This window comes from Enoplosus armatus, chromosome 9 (genome assembly GCF_043641665.1).
Source record: "Enoplosus armatus isolate fEnoArm2 chromosome 9, fEnoArm2.hap1, whole genome shotgun sequence".
NCBI classification, from domain to species: domain Eukaryota; kingdom Metazoa; phylum Chordata; class Actinopteri; order Centrarchiformes; family Enoplosidae; genus Enoplosus; species Enoplosus armatus.
Window position 1 is genome coordinate 17,454,031 of NC_092188.1, and position 17,347 is coordinate 17,471,377.

The window sequence follows — 17,347 nt, forward strand, 5'->3', positions numbered from 1 at the left end:
AGGAGGTAAAGGTTAATTATTTCTGTGATCATACAGCGATCAGACGATGAAATATCTGTAAAAGTGTGACGAGGAGATCCGACGCAGTTTTAATGAAGTTCGGTTACAATAACTTTCATATTAGAAAATAAGAATTCAGTAGAGTGTAAAAAATAAGTTTTACATCATATGTTGAACGATTGGCATACATCTGCTCAGAATGTACTAACACCTAAACATGGCTGTAAAGGAAAACCATTTGTAGATATAGAGGGGAAAAAACTTTTTACTGGTTTTGTTTTGCACAGACCACCAAACTTTTGCAATGAAGAGGCAATGCTGAGAAAGAGCCGTGGAAAATTGAATTCCTTTTGTGTGTTTACTGTGCACATACTCGTGTAAACTTGTGCGAGTGTGCTGTGCATCCGTCCATGCATATGGATGTGTTGTTTCTTGGTGTGTGTGTGTGTGTGTGTGTGTGTGTGTGTGTGTGTGTGTGTGTGTTTGCGCTCACGTCTGCCTGTTTTTCTTTGTGAGTTCTGTAAACTATTTACAGCATTGGCAGTGTCTATTCATTGTTGATGGCAATGGAAAGTATGTCTCATTGTGGTTGTTCTTCAGTGGAAATTCAATTCAGCACCTTTCCACTGAAAAAGAAAAACCTCCCGCGGAGCCGTCTCATCACACACGTGTGCTTTTAGGCATGTGGAACACCGGTAACACCGCTTTCTTCCAGATCTCTTTGTCAGTGTGGCTCTATCTACCCCTCTCCCTGCCCTCCAAACATCCAGTCCAGTCCACCAGCCTGCTGGTGAGAAGTTTCTCTGTTTAGTTTACTGAATTTTCCGACCTCCGGGCGCTTTCTGACAGACTCTCATACTTCTGTCCCTCTGTTCCTCCTTACCTCACTCCTTGGCCTTTCTGCAGGAGGCATGAGGACGCAGCGCTGGGTTGTCAGGAATCACTGGGCAAGCTGTTTGACATGGCCATATGATTCCCAATTACCTCACTCTCCTCCACTCCTCTCCCTCCTGTATTTCTCCATGTGTCCTCTCTCAGCCCTCCTCTCTCCAGCTCGTCTCTTCGTAGCTGTATATTCTTAAAGGGGAAAATCTGAAATAGAGACGCGGTATGTTCAGTGATTTAAAATTAATAGAAATAAAGCGCAGTGATATAGTAATGTAGTCGTTCATACTGTCCAGGAGATGCAGCAGGTGTGTGTGCCAAAGTTAAGATTTAAGTTGTTGCTCTGAAGTGTACCATCAACGAAACATACAAGGCCAAATCAGAATGAATACATTTGGTTCGCTTGGGAGCTACAGGATGATTAAGAACATTGAGCAAGGAAGGTGCCGTCTATGAGCACTGGCACCAGTTCACTGTGGTATGTGTGAAAGTGTCCACAGATGGGCACCATATCCTTAAAAAACTGACTTCCTGTGCCGGTTGAGGATTACTACAAACAAAATCTGTGTTTTATGGAGTTCTAAAACTAAATCTACATATTTCCACATACAGCCAACCTGCCAAAAAGCAGGTATTACAATCACGCTACTACTTAAGAAAATGCTAGGAGCTTGGCCAGTGTAATCCATGTCGTGCAATGGAAAAACCTATAAGAAGCCTTGAATGCAAAGCAGTGAGCTAGTATCCATTAATTTTCTCAATCCAGGGGCTTGACAGTCTGTCCTCAGTAGTGCAATAGAGAGCGCTGTTATGTACTTACTTGGACACTGTGTTCCCATAGCTGCCCCAGTCGTTCTAGTGTGGGAACACTGATTTGATCACTGGGTTGCCAGATTTTGCTGGATTTACTGTACTTGGACTGGATGTCCTGTAGCTCACTGTGCTCTATGGTATGGCAGGATCCCCACGCCCTGTCTCTGCTGCTCTAGTCTGTGTTTCATTATCTTTCTATTGGTCTGGCTATCTCCTAGTGTCTTGGACTGTATGTCTGTGTTTATCTTACTGTCTGTCACAAGTGTTCCTCTGTCATCCCTCCAATCCTTTTGTCCTTTACTCCAAACTTGTACTTCAGTCAAAAATTCCTGTTGATCTTAGGCAGGCAGGGAGTACTGTGCAGTGTGTCCTGTAGCTCACTAGATTAATACGTATTCAAACATGATGAAGTAAGCGGCCTAAAATAGCACATGGTGCCAGACAAGCGGTGGAGGTGGGGTTGGCACTAATAATGTTAGCAAATGGGCTGCATGCTCAGTGCACAAGTCTGACTAAAAAAATAATGCTACTGCTTCCTATATCATGCAGGTTCAAGCAAACTTGCTAGCAATCTGTCAAGCATCTCCACGCTTTCTGGCATTAAGAATATAAAGCCTTGTTATTATTCTTCAGTAGGGGACAGCTAAGAACAGTATGTAAAAATGTTCAGGGTTATACAAATAGTGCATCTGTTTATAGCATGTGTTTTCCCTTCAAAGAGTAAGGCCACAGCATTTGAAAGTGAACACAGCTAAGTATGTAAAATGTTCAGGGTTGTGCAAATATTGCACCTGTTTATAGTAATAAATTTACAGATGGAAGCAACATTCGAACATATCTAGCTTCATAGCTTCCATCATTTTAATGGTAAAAAATGAATCTATATGTGCTGCACAAACTTACTGTATCTTATGCCTCTATCTGTAAATCACATAATATAAATATAGGTGGATTACATTTACACTCTCGTGTAACACATTTTCCTTCATGTTCTCTATGATATTCATTAAGTTCAGCAGGTAATGTTGTGTTTTCTTTAGTGAACTTTTCTGTCTATTTCCTCTCTGAATTGTATTCTTGGAATCTGCTGAGCCACAGTATCCCGAAGGGATCATTACCATTTGCTGTAATGATGGTGCTGCTGATAACTTTTCCACCTCATCTCACTTTTCCTCACCTCTCTCTCTCTCTCTCTCTCTCTCTCTCTCTCTCTCTCTCTCTCTCTCTCTCTCTCTCTCTCTCTGCATGACTTTGCCTCTAGTTGAGTCAGCCAGACATCAAAGCTGTGACGCCTACTTGTCAAAAAAGCATTTTGTGAATGCTGCCAGTATCAAATGTACAGTACTGAAGTATAATTTAAATGATGAGCTCATGATGTTAGCAGCCTCCATATCAGCTTGTAGAAACCATGCAACCTGTTTTATATGAATCTGTGTTGAAAATCATGACTCATTACTGAAAATGTGGTAAATTAAGTATAATAAGTCACACTATCCACTTTTATTCAATTACTGCACCACACACAAGGAAGGTGTGATGCAGTAATGCGACGGACAGTATGCCGTCTCCATTTGCATCTCAAGCTGCTGAAAAAATAATGATATGATGATCATTACTTCTGATATGCTGCAGAGTATGAATGTTGCATACACTCTCTCATAATGCTAGTCCGCCCCAGCAGCTGAAAGAAGTCTGTAAGGTAATAAGTACAGAAAAGTTTATATGAAGGAATGTTTTTCAACGTATTCCCAGTCTATGTATGCTTCTGCATTGTGTGGAAGAATTTGAGGAAGCGTGGTTAGCCCCTACCCTCTGTTGTGCCACCTACAGACACCAAAGCTTTCCTTACAGAAAATATAAATTTAAATTTAAACCTGCAGTAAAACAAGCTATAAATACAACACTGACATGTTGTCTCCTTATAAAGTTGACATGGTGACATGTTAGCAAACAGTCTGGAGTTGTGTTTGTGTCGCCATGATTAATGCAAGTTCTATGTTCACTCCCCTTTTTTAGCTCTGTTTTGGGCTCTACCAATTCCTGAGAAGAATATCTGTCTTTTTAGCTGCTAAATGTTCCACTGCTGTTTGGTGCTGGGAAGACACAGTGGGTTTTTAGAACTGAAAACTAAAAAAAAAAAAAAAAACTGCTGAAAACTGACGTCTGCTGCAGCCCAAAAACAAGAGCGGCAAGAGTGAACCAAAACAGAAAAGTCACAGGCCATAAAACCAAACCAATTACCTGAAAGAAGCTAAGATGTCTGTAGAGCTGAGGGTTAGTACAGAGGTGGGTGATTATTGGGTTTGTCACTACGAGCGACACCTTTCACATTACATGTAGTCATTTGATTCATTGTTAATATGAAGATGAAAATATGGATTTAAAACTTTGAAGTCACTTCAATGCCAAGTGATGTCTGAAAAGTAGAACCTTTAACTTCTATATACCAATGGATTACTAATTCAAGAAAACACGATGAATACTTGAGGCAGCCATTCTAGCTGAAAAAAAGGCAATAGCATTTAAACTGGAAACACCCGCTACATAAATGAATGGCATCGATCCATCCCTCCTCTCACTCTGTTAGCGCTGAAGCACGGAATTCCTTGGCTGCCGCCTTCCTCAATGTTGGAAATACTGCGGGTCAAAGGGTAGATTTTTCCACTGTAAACGGAAAAGCAGAATAGAATGCTGTCGATGCCCAAACTGTTGGCCTCCATGTGTGGGAACGTCTGTGGGCGCGTGCACGAGTGTGTGCATTTAAAATTAAGGGTGTGTTTGTGAGGAGGTCTAATTTTGTGTGTATGTGCGTTCGCCTAATGTATGTATGTTTGTCTTTACAAGCAGGGATACTTATGTGTGTGCATCTGTGAGAGTGTTAGGCAGTATGTGTGTGTGTGTGTGTGTGCTCTGCTTCTCATTGTAGCACTGATGTGTTCTGCAGGCCGCTCTGTGTGGAGATCAAAGGTGACACAGCGGCAGAAATCTGCTGGTTCACTCCAGCAGCCAGCTTGCTTTTACATGGATCTTTAAGTGAAATATAGAACACACACACACACACACACACACACACACACAGACACTTGTTGTGTAATCTCTGGCTAGTCATGTATATATATTTGTACTGTGTGTGTGTGTGTGTGTGTGTGTGTGCGATTTGTGCTGTTTATGCCACTTGGATTGTTTGTCTTTGTGATTATTTGTAAGTGATGTGAATATAAATAATGTGCTCAAACTGGATGTTTTATTGAGCTTGTGCGTGCGTGCGTGCATCCTGCTGGTCTCATTATTCCTGTACAGACACACACACACACACAAAAACTCTCTCTCTCTCTCTCTCTCTCTCTCTCTCTCTCTCTCTCTCTCTCTCTCTCTCTCTCTCTCTCTCTCTCTCTCTCTCTCTCTCTCTCTCTCTCTCTCTCTCTCTCTCTCTCTCTCTCTCTCTCTCTCACACACACACTTGCATGTTATCTGATCCTCTTTGTGGCAGAGGTAAAGCGAGCATGCAGGCAGTACAGTAACCCTTTGTCAGCACACATGTCCCTGCTACTCCTTCGCTTTCTCAAGCAGACACACACATAACAAATATACACACAAATTGCATTGAGTGACTGAGTGGAATTGCAGCATTCAGTGCTGTGAAATACAAATTGTTTGGCTGCTGTTGAACAATTGCTACCTGGAGCACAGCCAGGCAGGTTGTGGATGAGTCTGGAACATCTCATCTGTCAGGGCATTTATCCCCCCGCTGCTAAATGAAAACATGCCTTGACCTGCTCCTGCCACGCTGCCGCACACACACGTACAAACAGGCACTCACGTACACATGACCTGTTGTTGAATTATGAGGTAGGCTGGCATGATTAGTCTGAGTAATGGCTCAGTTTAAATATTGGTACTGGACAAAACCACTTGGGTATAGATCAACATCTCATAGCTTGTGTATAAAGACACTTGTGCTAATGTGAAATGTTTCTGCATTAGCGTGTCACCAAGGGTACTGCTTAGAAACTATACCATGCTAGAGTTAGACACTATCACAAATGCTTAAGTCCAAGTTAAAAAGACTATCCTGGAAGAACTTATTTTGTACCTGACTCGCAGAGAAGTGTCCCACTTATGCAAATTGTTAAACACAAAATATTGGTTTAAAATGAGCCTGTGTTAATTTACACGCTTCCAGTAAAAATAGGTCAGTGTCACTGCAACCATCAAGCCATCTGCAGCTGAGCATTCACTGCCTAGACTGAGCACCACATGATAGCCCTGAGCCAATGAAAAAGCAGCAGTGTATACAGATGAAGTCCAAAATAAATTCCAGCTGTAGTGAGTGTGCATAAAAACATACACTGTTCAAATACTCAGCATCAGAAAGTCACTTTAGCTGTAGGCTGGAAGACAAAACACGGTGCAGCAAGAAAATATCTAAAAACCACAATCATGACATTGTTGACTATTTTACAGTGTTTTCAAGTGTAGTGAACCAAGCTGTGCAAAAACTTTGACCAGATCAGCCACTGGCTGTTTGTGACGAAAGTAAATACAACACTTCTACAGGCTGACTGTATGGCAGACACAGTAGATATGAATGCACATTAGGTCTGTTTTACTCCAGCATCAAATTAGGTCATCACAGTTAATTTCTTTAGCCACAGATTAACGAGGCAATCCTATTCAGAGCAGTTTTTAATTGTTCATTGAGGTAATGGTAGGAAACCACAAGCTTTAAATATTAGAAAATGGTTAATTATTCATTATCTACTTAGTTCATTTCTGTATTGAGTTGAATTAAATAAATGTCTTTCCATGGGAACATGACTGGACCACCCAGGCGCTGCGGATGATGCACCTTTAATGGTCCATCCCTCACTCCTGGTCCCAGAGGGCAGGCGGTGTAAGATTAGAAGCCACAACTTTCACCCAGCTAATAGGGCAAGATCCCATTACTCCTGCAGCTAATGGGAAACCCTGATCAGTGTTTGCTCTCTCCTCTGTCTCTGTCTCTATATCTTAGTACCAAATGTGTGTGCTTGTGCATGTATCTGCCCTGGGCAAACTACTGACTATGCAAATCAATATTGATGTAAAAACTCTTTCCCCCGTTACATGAAACAATCTTAGGTTAATTCTGACAAACTTTTGTAAAACACAAGTGGCCTTTTTTTGCCACAGGATTTTGAGTCCCTGTTTTTGTGTACTTGCGTGCTCAAGCCACCTCATATGTGCCTGAATACAGGTGTGTACGCATATGTCTAGGTTTGTGTGTGTCCATGTGTTCCACAAAGAGAGCAATGTGTTGCTGCCTGTAGGCATTTCATCTGGCCAAAGCTGAACAGAGCTGTTGGACTCATGTAGGTCATGGAGACTGCATCTCCCTCCCTCTCTCTCTGCCTTCCCTCTCTCTCTCTCTCTCCTTCTCTCTCTCTCTCTCTCTCTCTCTCTCTCTCTCTCTCTCTCTCTCTCTCTCTCTCTCTCTCTCTCTTAGGGAAAGTAGGACAGCTCAGATTTCTGAGCTGCTGCTGCTGTGAAAAGGCACAAAAGGGGGGAAGAAAGAGTAATAAGCAGAATGAGAATAGAAAATGAGAAATTGAAAAGCTAACAAAAACAGTGATAATTTCATTTGTCAGTATTATAAAATGATAACATGGTGCAATTTGTATTGGATTAGTTTGTTACAGCATTGCTCATCTGGCATGTTCCAGAGGAAACTGTTTATTATGTGCTTAACTGTGAATTTGTTAATTCTTGTCTTTCATGTTTGAAAGTACAGAAATCAACTATTATTATATTATGACATCAAATCAAAGAGACAGCTCAAGGTAAAACGCTGAGTCAGAAGACAATAGGCACACAGGGCAAAAGGAAAGAAATGTCCTAATTTGCTGTCATGCTTCTGCAAGTGTCTCTTCTTGATATGCTTTGTCTACTTTCTTGAATTGTCACAAAACCTAACGTACTTAAGGATGATGGACAGGCCACATTTAATGTAACAAAACAAAAGGACAGTGAACAGACAAAAGAAGGAGAGAAATAAAATTATGTTACAAATGTAGCTATGGCCAGTCTTCAAAGTTTTGATATCGAAGAACAAGTTTGATTGCTTAAAGGCCCCCTTCAGAGGAATTTGGAGACAACGACAGACGAGGGACCTGACTCAAAGAGCTGGCATCAGGATTTGTCTCAGTAGAGAGACAATGAGAGAGTGAAGATGCTGTGATCTTGGCATCTCCAGAGAAAACTCCCTGCTATTGGGGACAGTTTGTACAGAACTGTGGCACTCTGTGATTCCTCTAAATGGGAAATTATTGTTTGCAGTTGCCTGTGATGCTAATAGTCCTCTTTTTACACTCATGGGACACAAGGACCTGTAGATGTTTCCCCTTCATACTCTGTCTCTTCCTCTATCTTCCTTTTACTTTTTTGTTCTCATTGTTGCTATTATTTAATATCTTTGTTATAGTTTCATGATCATTCTGATACAGAATTATTACAACTAGTAACTTGTGAGAACAGTGATTTTCTCCTGTTCGTACCAACTGCAATTTGAAAGGTTGAACGTGTAAAATGTAAATATGAGGAATACAATCTCTCACGTAGATTGGTAGTCTAAACTCATCCTCAGGCCACCGTGCAGCATTGCTGCTGCTGGCCGTACAACCAGTAGACCATTTCCAGTGTGTTGCCAAAATCAAGCCAATGATGTCATCCTTTGTTTCTCCAATCACAATTCCTCTGCCCCATCCTCATGCCCTCCTGCTGTAATTGGACAATGGCTCCAAATCAGCGCTGGTCTGAAAGGACATTTGCTGCCCGGGGTTTGCTGGCAATCAGCCCTGGCGCACAATTAAGCATCCGCTCCCACTTTTACTCCCGTTGGTAAAATATTTGGCTCCATGTGGGGTGTTTTTCAGCAGGTAGCCACAGTAAATAGGGGAGAGACTGTACTTGCATAATCATAACCCTGTCTAGATGGCCTTTAGGAGGTGTGTTGCTGTACACTGTGCATGTGCAAATCTAGTTTAAGGACAAGGATATGTTTTGCCTTTCAACCAACCGGTAATAATATGGAAATCAGTTTCTATGTTAAGAATAGACAAGTAAAATGCATAGATGTTTTGTCTGGGTGCAGTAGTCACTTTAGGGTTGAGTTATTTACCCAGGTGTGTCAGTTCATCACCAGTAGACACCTAAGAACTGAAAAAATAAGAGCTTTCTGATAGATTTGTGTGCTTTTACTTTTACCTTCAGATTCCTAATATTTACCTGTTGTGATAGATCTACTGTGTGTGTGTGTGTGTGTGTGTGTGTGTGTGTATATATATATATAGAAAGAGAGTATTTTTCATGGCTTGTCCAAAAGTCTGACCTAAATTTATGCTACCTGACCTGCATTGCTAATTAAATTTGACTCACCTCTGCTCCAAAAACCTCCAACCTTCAACTTTGGGAGCCAGAGTGGGTGTTAAGACTCCATTATTTACAGACAGAGCGGGCTCTGTGGGCTCACTAACTACCCCATATACAGTGTATGGTCTGATGCATGGCTGCACAGTGGCAGAGATGGCAGCTTTCCACTGTACATGACTTTGTATTGTCAGTGTGCACTGGGAGTCTTTTCCTTCAATGTTTCTCTCCATACAGACAGTATCTCTCTCTCTCTCTCTCTCTCTCTCTCTCTCTCTCTCTCTCTCTCTCTCTCTATATATATATATATATATATATATATATATATATATATACCATCCCTCCCTCTCTCCTCCTTCTGTCCCTCTGTCCCCTGCCCACTAAATCCCTTTCTGCCTTCTTTTGCTACGTTGAGCCCAGATAGGCCTCTATGTCTTGGGTCTTAATTTGACGCGGTAATTGGATGACAAGGGACAGTTCACCATCCCTTCCTCATGAGTCAGCAGAGTTTTCTTGGCTAGTGCCTCCCACAACTGCTGACTACAGGCGCTGAGCGGGTACGGCCAATTGTCTGAGGCCCATTCAGGTTTTTGTGTCTCCATCTCATCATCCGGACGTCAGTTTCCAGGGGAGGCCTAGACCACACACAGCACCACATTACAGTCAGAGGGGCTTTATAGAGGATACTTGTTAATGGGAATATGAAGCTGGGGTGGGTCGTTTGAGCCAAATCAGCTTATCAATGGCTACAGTTCTTTTTTGGCAACACATATAGGAGTTTTATATAACAGAGGCAGAGCAGATATAGCTACATGTTGACAGTGGAGGGGTCTGTCTTGGCAAGACTGATGAAAAAAATCCAGCACCTAGTCAGTTTCTATATAGAAGACAAGTAAATACTTGTGCATTAAAACTGAAGCCTTGGCAATGCTACATTGGATTTCACAAAATGAAGTTATCTAAAACTAGACTAAGACATTTTAAATGTATGTAGATTTCCCTCTCTGTACACAACTAGGAATGTTTCCATTCAAAGAAACTATAGTTTATTGCTCTTTTCTGACTTGGTTCTGTTGGAATAATCAGCAATGTAATGTTTCATACTCTATTTTCTCCCTTTTTTATATCGTAAAAACTATATCATTTACTTTGCTTGCTCATACAATCCAGTTTCTCTCCAGAGATTTCATGTAATATTGTCATAAATAGACCTAAAAACTGACATTATCCATTATTATACCGAAGCAATTTCATTGTTGTTAAATATCCCCCAATATCTTTAAAATCATTATTTTGTTACTAACCTCTGGATAAATTGGTCACAAGTATTGTAAAGTGTACTGTATGAGAATTGAGAATACAGCAAGTGAATCTTTTTTGCTCAATATTGTGTATGCTGCTACCAACAAGTTTAGCCAATCGGATGTTGAGATTATAGATGGTTAAGGTCAGTTTAAGGGCTGTGGTTAAGGTTAGGGTAGGCCATAATTGCACACAGCCTGACGTTTCAACTCAGGGCAAGAAAGTCCCTGTGCATGTTAATCGGAAAGAATTCCCCTGTTGCTTCGATATTCCAGGAAGAGTTGACATCGGGATTGAATTTGCATCTGAATATTCAGTGTGACTAGATGCTGTCTAAAAAACCAACAGTGACTTTCCGCTCCCTTGTACAGCTGTTATCCAGGTTGCCTGCCTTTTTTAGCTGCTCCACAACATCGCCCACATGTAATGGATCCTAATGTGTGTGCAGGCTTGTATGCCTAATGGCTAATAGTCTTTGGGGAGAATTGTAATCTGCCACAGTAACTCCTTTCTGATGTAATGGCTTGTAATGTGTACGTAATACCGGTGGAGCTATTTATAGACCGGCAGCCAATTCTCAAAGAGATGGATGCATGTGAGCTGCTGGGCGTGCACACACACACACGCTTGTGTACATACTTCAGTTTGCACAAAGCATGTTCTCATACAGTGCAGTTTACTTTCTCTATGTCTGTTTGCGCCTGTCTAGTTTCTGTCTAGCTGCATGTTTGTGTGTGTCTGTGAGAGGATTGTGTGTGTGTGTATTCATATGCATGCAGAAACTCTAATATACACAAAATGTGCAATATGTATGTGCTTAGCAGTGTGTGTCTGTGTATGTGTATCTCAGGACGTGCATGTGTGAGTGAGCAAATCTGGGTGCCTGTGTGTCTGATGGTGTGTGTGTGTGTATGTGTGTTTCCTGAAGCTCTCAGTCTCTCCCTGGGGGATTACATCACAGGGCAGTTATCAGACCTGAGTCATCACAGAGGTTGAGAGGCTCTGCTCCTTCGTCTAAATGAGGACAACTAAAAGCATTAGAAGATAAAGTGATTTTTTTTTTCTTTCTTTCTGTCTTTCTTTCTTTCTCACCTATTCCTACCTCAGTTTTTACCCACGTCTATTATTTGCCTTTAAGAAGAAGACCAAGAAGTAGAGTAGGTCAGTTGAAACGTGTCAGGCCGCTGTCATCTCTGTCTGCTTTCTCATTCCTTCCACTCACGAGGCAGTCTAATGGTATTGCCACACTGCAAGATAAGATTTCCACAGTTAACGAAGGATCAGCTCCCGCCTTAAATGATTCTGCATTTGCTCATTTGACTCATTTGCCTGTGAAGGCAGCCTATGACAGGCAACAGAAAATGGGGCATTGCGTTAGTTCAGGCCGAGCTTTGTAGTCATGTACACTCTCAGTTGATCGGTATGGTCTGACTGTTGAAATCACCAGTCACAGTCGAGGAAGTCGATGAGGCGGTCTTTATAATGTGACAAGGAGATACTTTTCTGCTATATTATTTTTATTGCTTATTGCTACCACACTACCTACTGTTTGTCCTGATATCTCCCTTCACCAGCCAAGCCTCCTCATGTTTCTTATCACCATACTTGCGATGGCATCTCTTGCCTTGTGCATTATGTTCACGCAGTGTATTCCATGTCGAAGTGATGTTGAATTTTGAGCTACGCTTTGGTGGAGTTACATAGATCCCCACAGAAACTCAAATACTGTTTAAACGCAATAAACGATCCTAAATGTATCTCTGATGTTCCCTTTATACACAAAACCCTAATGTCTGACTTGGGATTATGAACATGTAATCAACCTGCATTTGACCTCTGCGTGCAAAGATCTGATTATCCCTGTTCACGTAAGACCAGGTTGAAAACTATAACTATGAACCATATAATTAAACAGGACTTAGCTTAATGCCATGTATCAAATAGGATTGTAGTGTTTGCAGTGTTGTGTTGTGTAGTGGAGATTGGGCATGGCAGACAGTGGGGATGATTCTTTCCATATTTATTTTTATATTTATATTATTTGTATTTTTTTCTTGATTATTTCCCCATCCCCTTCAAATCTGTAATGGTCCCTGCACTTTGCCGGAAGTTGCTATTGCAGTGACAAGATCATGATCCTTCACTTGCTTCCGACCTGCAGTTGAGTTCAGGGGACCAAGCTACAAGTACTGCCACTACGTATGAACCTGTGTCTCTGCAGGGTTCGAGGAGCGCTTTTACCCTCATGCCACCTGTGCACCAGCAAAACTGACAAACTACCAACTATGACTCTGTTTGGTATCTGCCTTATGAAATGGCATTAAATCTGGTTCATAACGCGTCTTGTTCATGAGTTGAACAACCCTTTAGGGCTTGGAACTTGACTTTGGACCCGACTGATGAGACTTGACTCTTAGTTGTGGCAGAACAAACACTTGACCCCACCTCTTGATTACGATAATCCTGTAGTTATTATGTTAAACAGAAAGCCACGTTGAACCTTTCATACCAAAGCCAGGCTGCACAAGGTGTGTTGACTTATTTGCACCAAGGGCAAACATGAGGTTTTCCTGAGTCCTTGTGTCACGGCTATGACAGAAACGTTTTTGGATGATCATTCTTGTCCTCTAAACATCCAAACTGTGGCAAAAGTTGGCCCATATCTCCAAAACGTTCTAAACATTTTCAACCTATTCTGTGTCAAGATTTTGGAGGTTAGTGGACTGATTGACCAACTCTTATGATCTTATAATTACAGCACTATATGTAAAAACCTGTATTGCAGCATTTGTGATGTGTGCAGTCTTCTTGGGGCTTTCCCTTCTGGCTGACTAACTGTGACGTAGACGAGGGTGTGTGTCTAGGTCTGTACGAGTGTAGTGGCAGGGAGGGGGTGGGTGGGAGAGACAGCTGTGCAGGCTAGATATGTAGTTAACAGTAGGAAGCATTCATACTACACATTCTGCTGCAGTGTGTCACCAGACAGTCTCTCTCTCTCTCTCTCTCTCTCTCTCTCTCTCTCTCTCTCTCTCTCTCTCTCTCTCTCTCTCTCTCTCTCTCTCTCACTTCCTTCTCCTTCCCACTCTTTTCCCTTCACTTCTCACGTCTGTCTGTCTCCTGTTTCTCTCTATCCCACACACACACACCCACATACGTGCATGTGCGATCATTCACACACACCCACACACACTTTTCTCTCTCTCTCTCCCCTCCCCCAGCCACAGACTCCCCCTTTTACCTCCCTCCCCAAAGTTTCCCTCTATAGTAAATTAAGTTGTATCTCTTTGACTTCCTTCTGTGGAACTGTGCTTATTCCTGGATTACACCTCACCCACACATGTACAAACACACTCTCACACACACACACCCTGCCTTCCACTGAAAAAGGTAGGGGAAAAAGAAGAAGTTGCTTCAAGGATAACGCAAAGCTGTTCTCGTCTCTCCCAGACGGGGTGTGTCAAGGCTTTTGTCTGTCTGATGCCGTATTAAATATCGGAGTTAAAAGGAGGGGTGGGGGGGCTGTGTGTGCGTGTGCATGTGTGTGCAAAAGTCCCCAGGTTTTTTTGTTCTTTAGAGAGAAAGAATGTTGGCATGAAGTTAGCCACCAGGGGAGGAGGAGAAGGTCGGAGTGCTCAAGTGCTGCTCCAGGTTTGTTTCATTTCATTTGCTCTGTAATGAGTCTTGTTACTGCTGAGAGAGGCAGAGAGATCTGACTGGGGAGTTCAAAGTTAAGCCACAGGGAGGGAGGAAAGGAGGGAGGGAGGGAGGGAGGAAGGGAGGGAGAGGAAAAGAGAGGCAAAAGAGCAGAGAAAAACATACAAGCCAACAAGCCCTCACTTGAAAACTTCTGAACATTTTGGAGGCAAGAAAAGCGACACAACTTTTTTACTCCTTCCCTTAGCTCCTTCTTCCTCTTCCTGCTCCTGCTCCTCCTCCTCCTCCTCCTCCTCCTCACTGCCCCACACCCTTCTCAAATGAACCCTTTTGCTTCGAGCTCTGAAAAAGAAACTGAAGCATAGAGCTCGCAAGGTCTGAAAAAGTTGGCTGTGTCTGTGCATGACTGTGCGTCTGTGTGTCTACTGGAGTGTGTATGCCTCTCAGAGAGTGTGTCTGTGTGTGCGCTTCTATATGTGTGTGTGTGTGTGTGTGTGTGTGCGCCTGCCTGGGTCTGTGTGGGAATGATTACATCAGCCTGCTGCAGCCTTATGATTGGTTGGTGAGCGTGTGGTTTGATTCAGTGTGCCTCGGAGCCCGTGGCTGAGGCTGTAACCCTTTGTGAGGGGGAGAGAGAGAGAGAGAGAGAGAGGGAGAGGGAGGGAGAGAGAGGGAGAGAAAGAAAGATAGTTGTCAGACTCAACCGGCACTGGAAGCACTGTGCTGTACCTGCTGCCATCTGATCACTGACTGTCTCTGTGTCTCTGTTCTGTGAGCTGTACAGGCACCGGCTTTAGGTCAGACAGTTTTTTTTTTTTTCTGAAAGACAGAGCCGGCGGCCTAGATAGACTGAAGGACTAGTCTCCAGGCTGTGTGACAGGTAGCACAACTGCAACTGTCAGCTGTCGGCATTCAAATTTGTATCTTTCTTTCTGGAGGAGACAGGGCGACACACCAGCGAGGTTTTCTGTCTTTATTGACTGTGTGTGAGTGAGTGTGTGGGGAGCCAGTCTCACTCTAAAAATGCCTTCGTGTTCCCCGGACTGCTGCCTATTACGGGCCGTGGAGGTAAGACTGCTCTCTTTCAGTGTCTCTTATCTCCCCTTATGTGTCTCTGCCTCCCTTCGCCTCCTTCTCTTTTTACATTTTAAGGCCATTTCTCTTTGAAGTACTGCTATGCTCAACCAGAGGCGAGACATGGAATGTGTAAATACCTTAAAGGCTGAGGACAATTTGTCTTTCTCAAGATGTGAGCAGAGCTATAAAAAAAGAAGAAAAGAGTCAAATACGTCAGCAGCTTTGAATGATCGAGGCTCCCCTTGCTTTTCGTCCTGTGCATTTTGGATGGATAGAGCGCCATAGGCCTGGCCTGTGCAAACTGTGATGCTATAAGCAAGAGGAGAACAGAATTTCTTTGTCATGATATGTTTTGTGGGAAGCGTGCATACATGACATGTGTAGGTTCAGTAGGATGGATTCCTGTGTAGGCTATCAGGGCTGGATTCCTCTGCAGGTTAACTGGCTGCTCTAGTTTTCTCTGTGGGCCATTAGATGTGTATCCTGCAAATGTGACTGCATGGGTTCCCTTTTGAAAAGCCAACCTGTGGACACTGTGGATTTTTTTTTATCGCTAACAAGTGAAAGCTTACCTACAGTGCAGTATATACTGATATAAGAGAATACCTGGCTATCTGGATGTAAATGGTGGCTCTTACACAGATGAGATCTTAGAGTGGAGTTTAACCTACTCAGAGCCTGATGCACTGTTGCTATACAGCATATACATTGTATCGGACAGATCAGTAGTGGCTCAATATAATAACTTATTATTTATATAGCACCTTTTGAAAACGGTGCTTTGACAAAATGCGCGCAAGTATCTGTTTGAGTCAGTATTATTAATGGAAACAAAATGACAACAGGTGTCATTCATGGATTGGAAAAAGAATATGATTAATTATTCAACAAAAAAACACATTCATTCTGAAATGTAATATGTCCATAGTCTTATTACTGGCCCAATTTCAGCATATTAAGTTATGGAAAACTACTCTGTGAAGTTGAGCTGTAAGCATATTGCATGGTCATGTCTTATCTCTGGATACTTGCATACATTTTCTTGATGAGCTATAATTGGAAGCACCATGCTTACTTCGCCTTAAGCTACAGAGCTGTACTAATTTGGTGTAGGCAGTCCTGCTCTGTGTTCACAAGAGGAGATGCTTGTTATACACTTTAGTGTATTTGCTTCTATATTACACCAACAAGTTGCTATAAGAAAAAATGCTTGTCTGTGATTTCTAACACCACAATTGCTACATAGTGTTGAATGTCTGTTCTTTTCTATTGTGTTCTATAATTACAGGCCTGTGTATGCTGTAGTGTATGGGGCACTATATGATAAATACTATGCTAGTGTTTGAAGAAAATTGCTGGCTTCACCCACCTATTAGGCTGCGTTTTCAAAAATGGTTTGTGTTAAATTACTTTATCACAACTTAGTACTCCCTGTGGGGTTACCATAAAAAAATCATATTTGAACCACCACCTTATTCTAAATTTATCCTTCGCAACCGTAAATGTCTATCAATCTTTTGCTTTATCTGATCACATCAGGGACACATTTAAAACTGGTTTAAAAGTATTTTGTCCTTTTTTCAGTCTCATTTAGTGAAACACTTCATTGTCTATTTTACCAAACTACCTTCAAATGATCTCTGTTTATTATAACTGAACTCTTAATATATTTTCTCCTCATAGATTGTGAAGATCTTCAGTGAAGACGGCAGGGGTAAAGTGGTGGAGATCCCAGCCGACATGACAGCCAGAGACCTGTGCCAGCTCCTGGTTTATAAAAGCCATTGTGTGGACGACAACAGTTGGGCACTTGTTGAACACCACCCGCTGCTAGGGCTAGGTAAGTGACAGAGCCCTGCAGGCCCGAAAGCACTGTTCACATACACACAAAAGCACTCATGAACACACATGAACACACATGAACAGACACTCTCTTGCCCACACAGAAACTCATGGACTTTTGGGTGGGCTGAGACATGCAACACAATCACTGACACACACAGGTGCTTTCGCATATATGCATGCATGCATGCCCGAATACTTGTACATACGCATATTCTCACGCAGGCATGTTTTCAAGCATGAGTGCATGTGCATACTATAGAGCATATGCACGCACTGAGCCATAATGTCCAGTGATCTAATCAAGTACAACACAGTGGCTGTGAAAGGTTGCTGTAGCTGTGTGGTATTATGCAGACGAGGCAGGGCA

At 42.3% G+C, this 17,347-nt stretch overlaps 1 protein-coding gene across 4 annotated transcripts in view; it reads left to right on the forward strand.

Annotated features, from left to right (window-relative positions):
* grb10b (growth factor receptor-bound protein 10b) overlaps positions 1–17,347 on the forward strand; it is a 62,746-nt gene that overhangs the window by 32,152 nt on the left and 13,247 nt on the right. For all 4 annotated transcript variants that reach the window (XM_070911283.1, XM_070911284.1, XM_070911286.1 and 1 more), the window contains one exon: positions 16,819–16,975. In XM_070911283.1, coding sequence (XP_070767384.1) covers positions 16,819–16,975 — 157 coding nt within the window. The remainder of the gene's footprint in view (positions 1–16,818; positions 16,976–17,347) is intronic.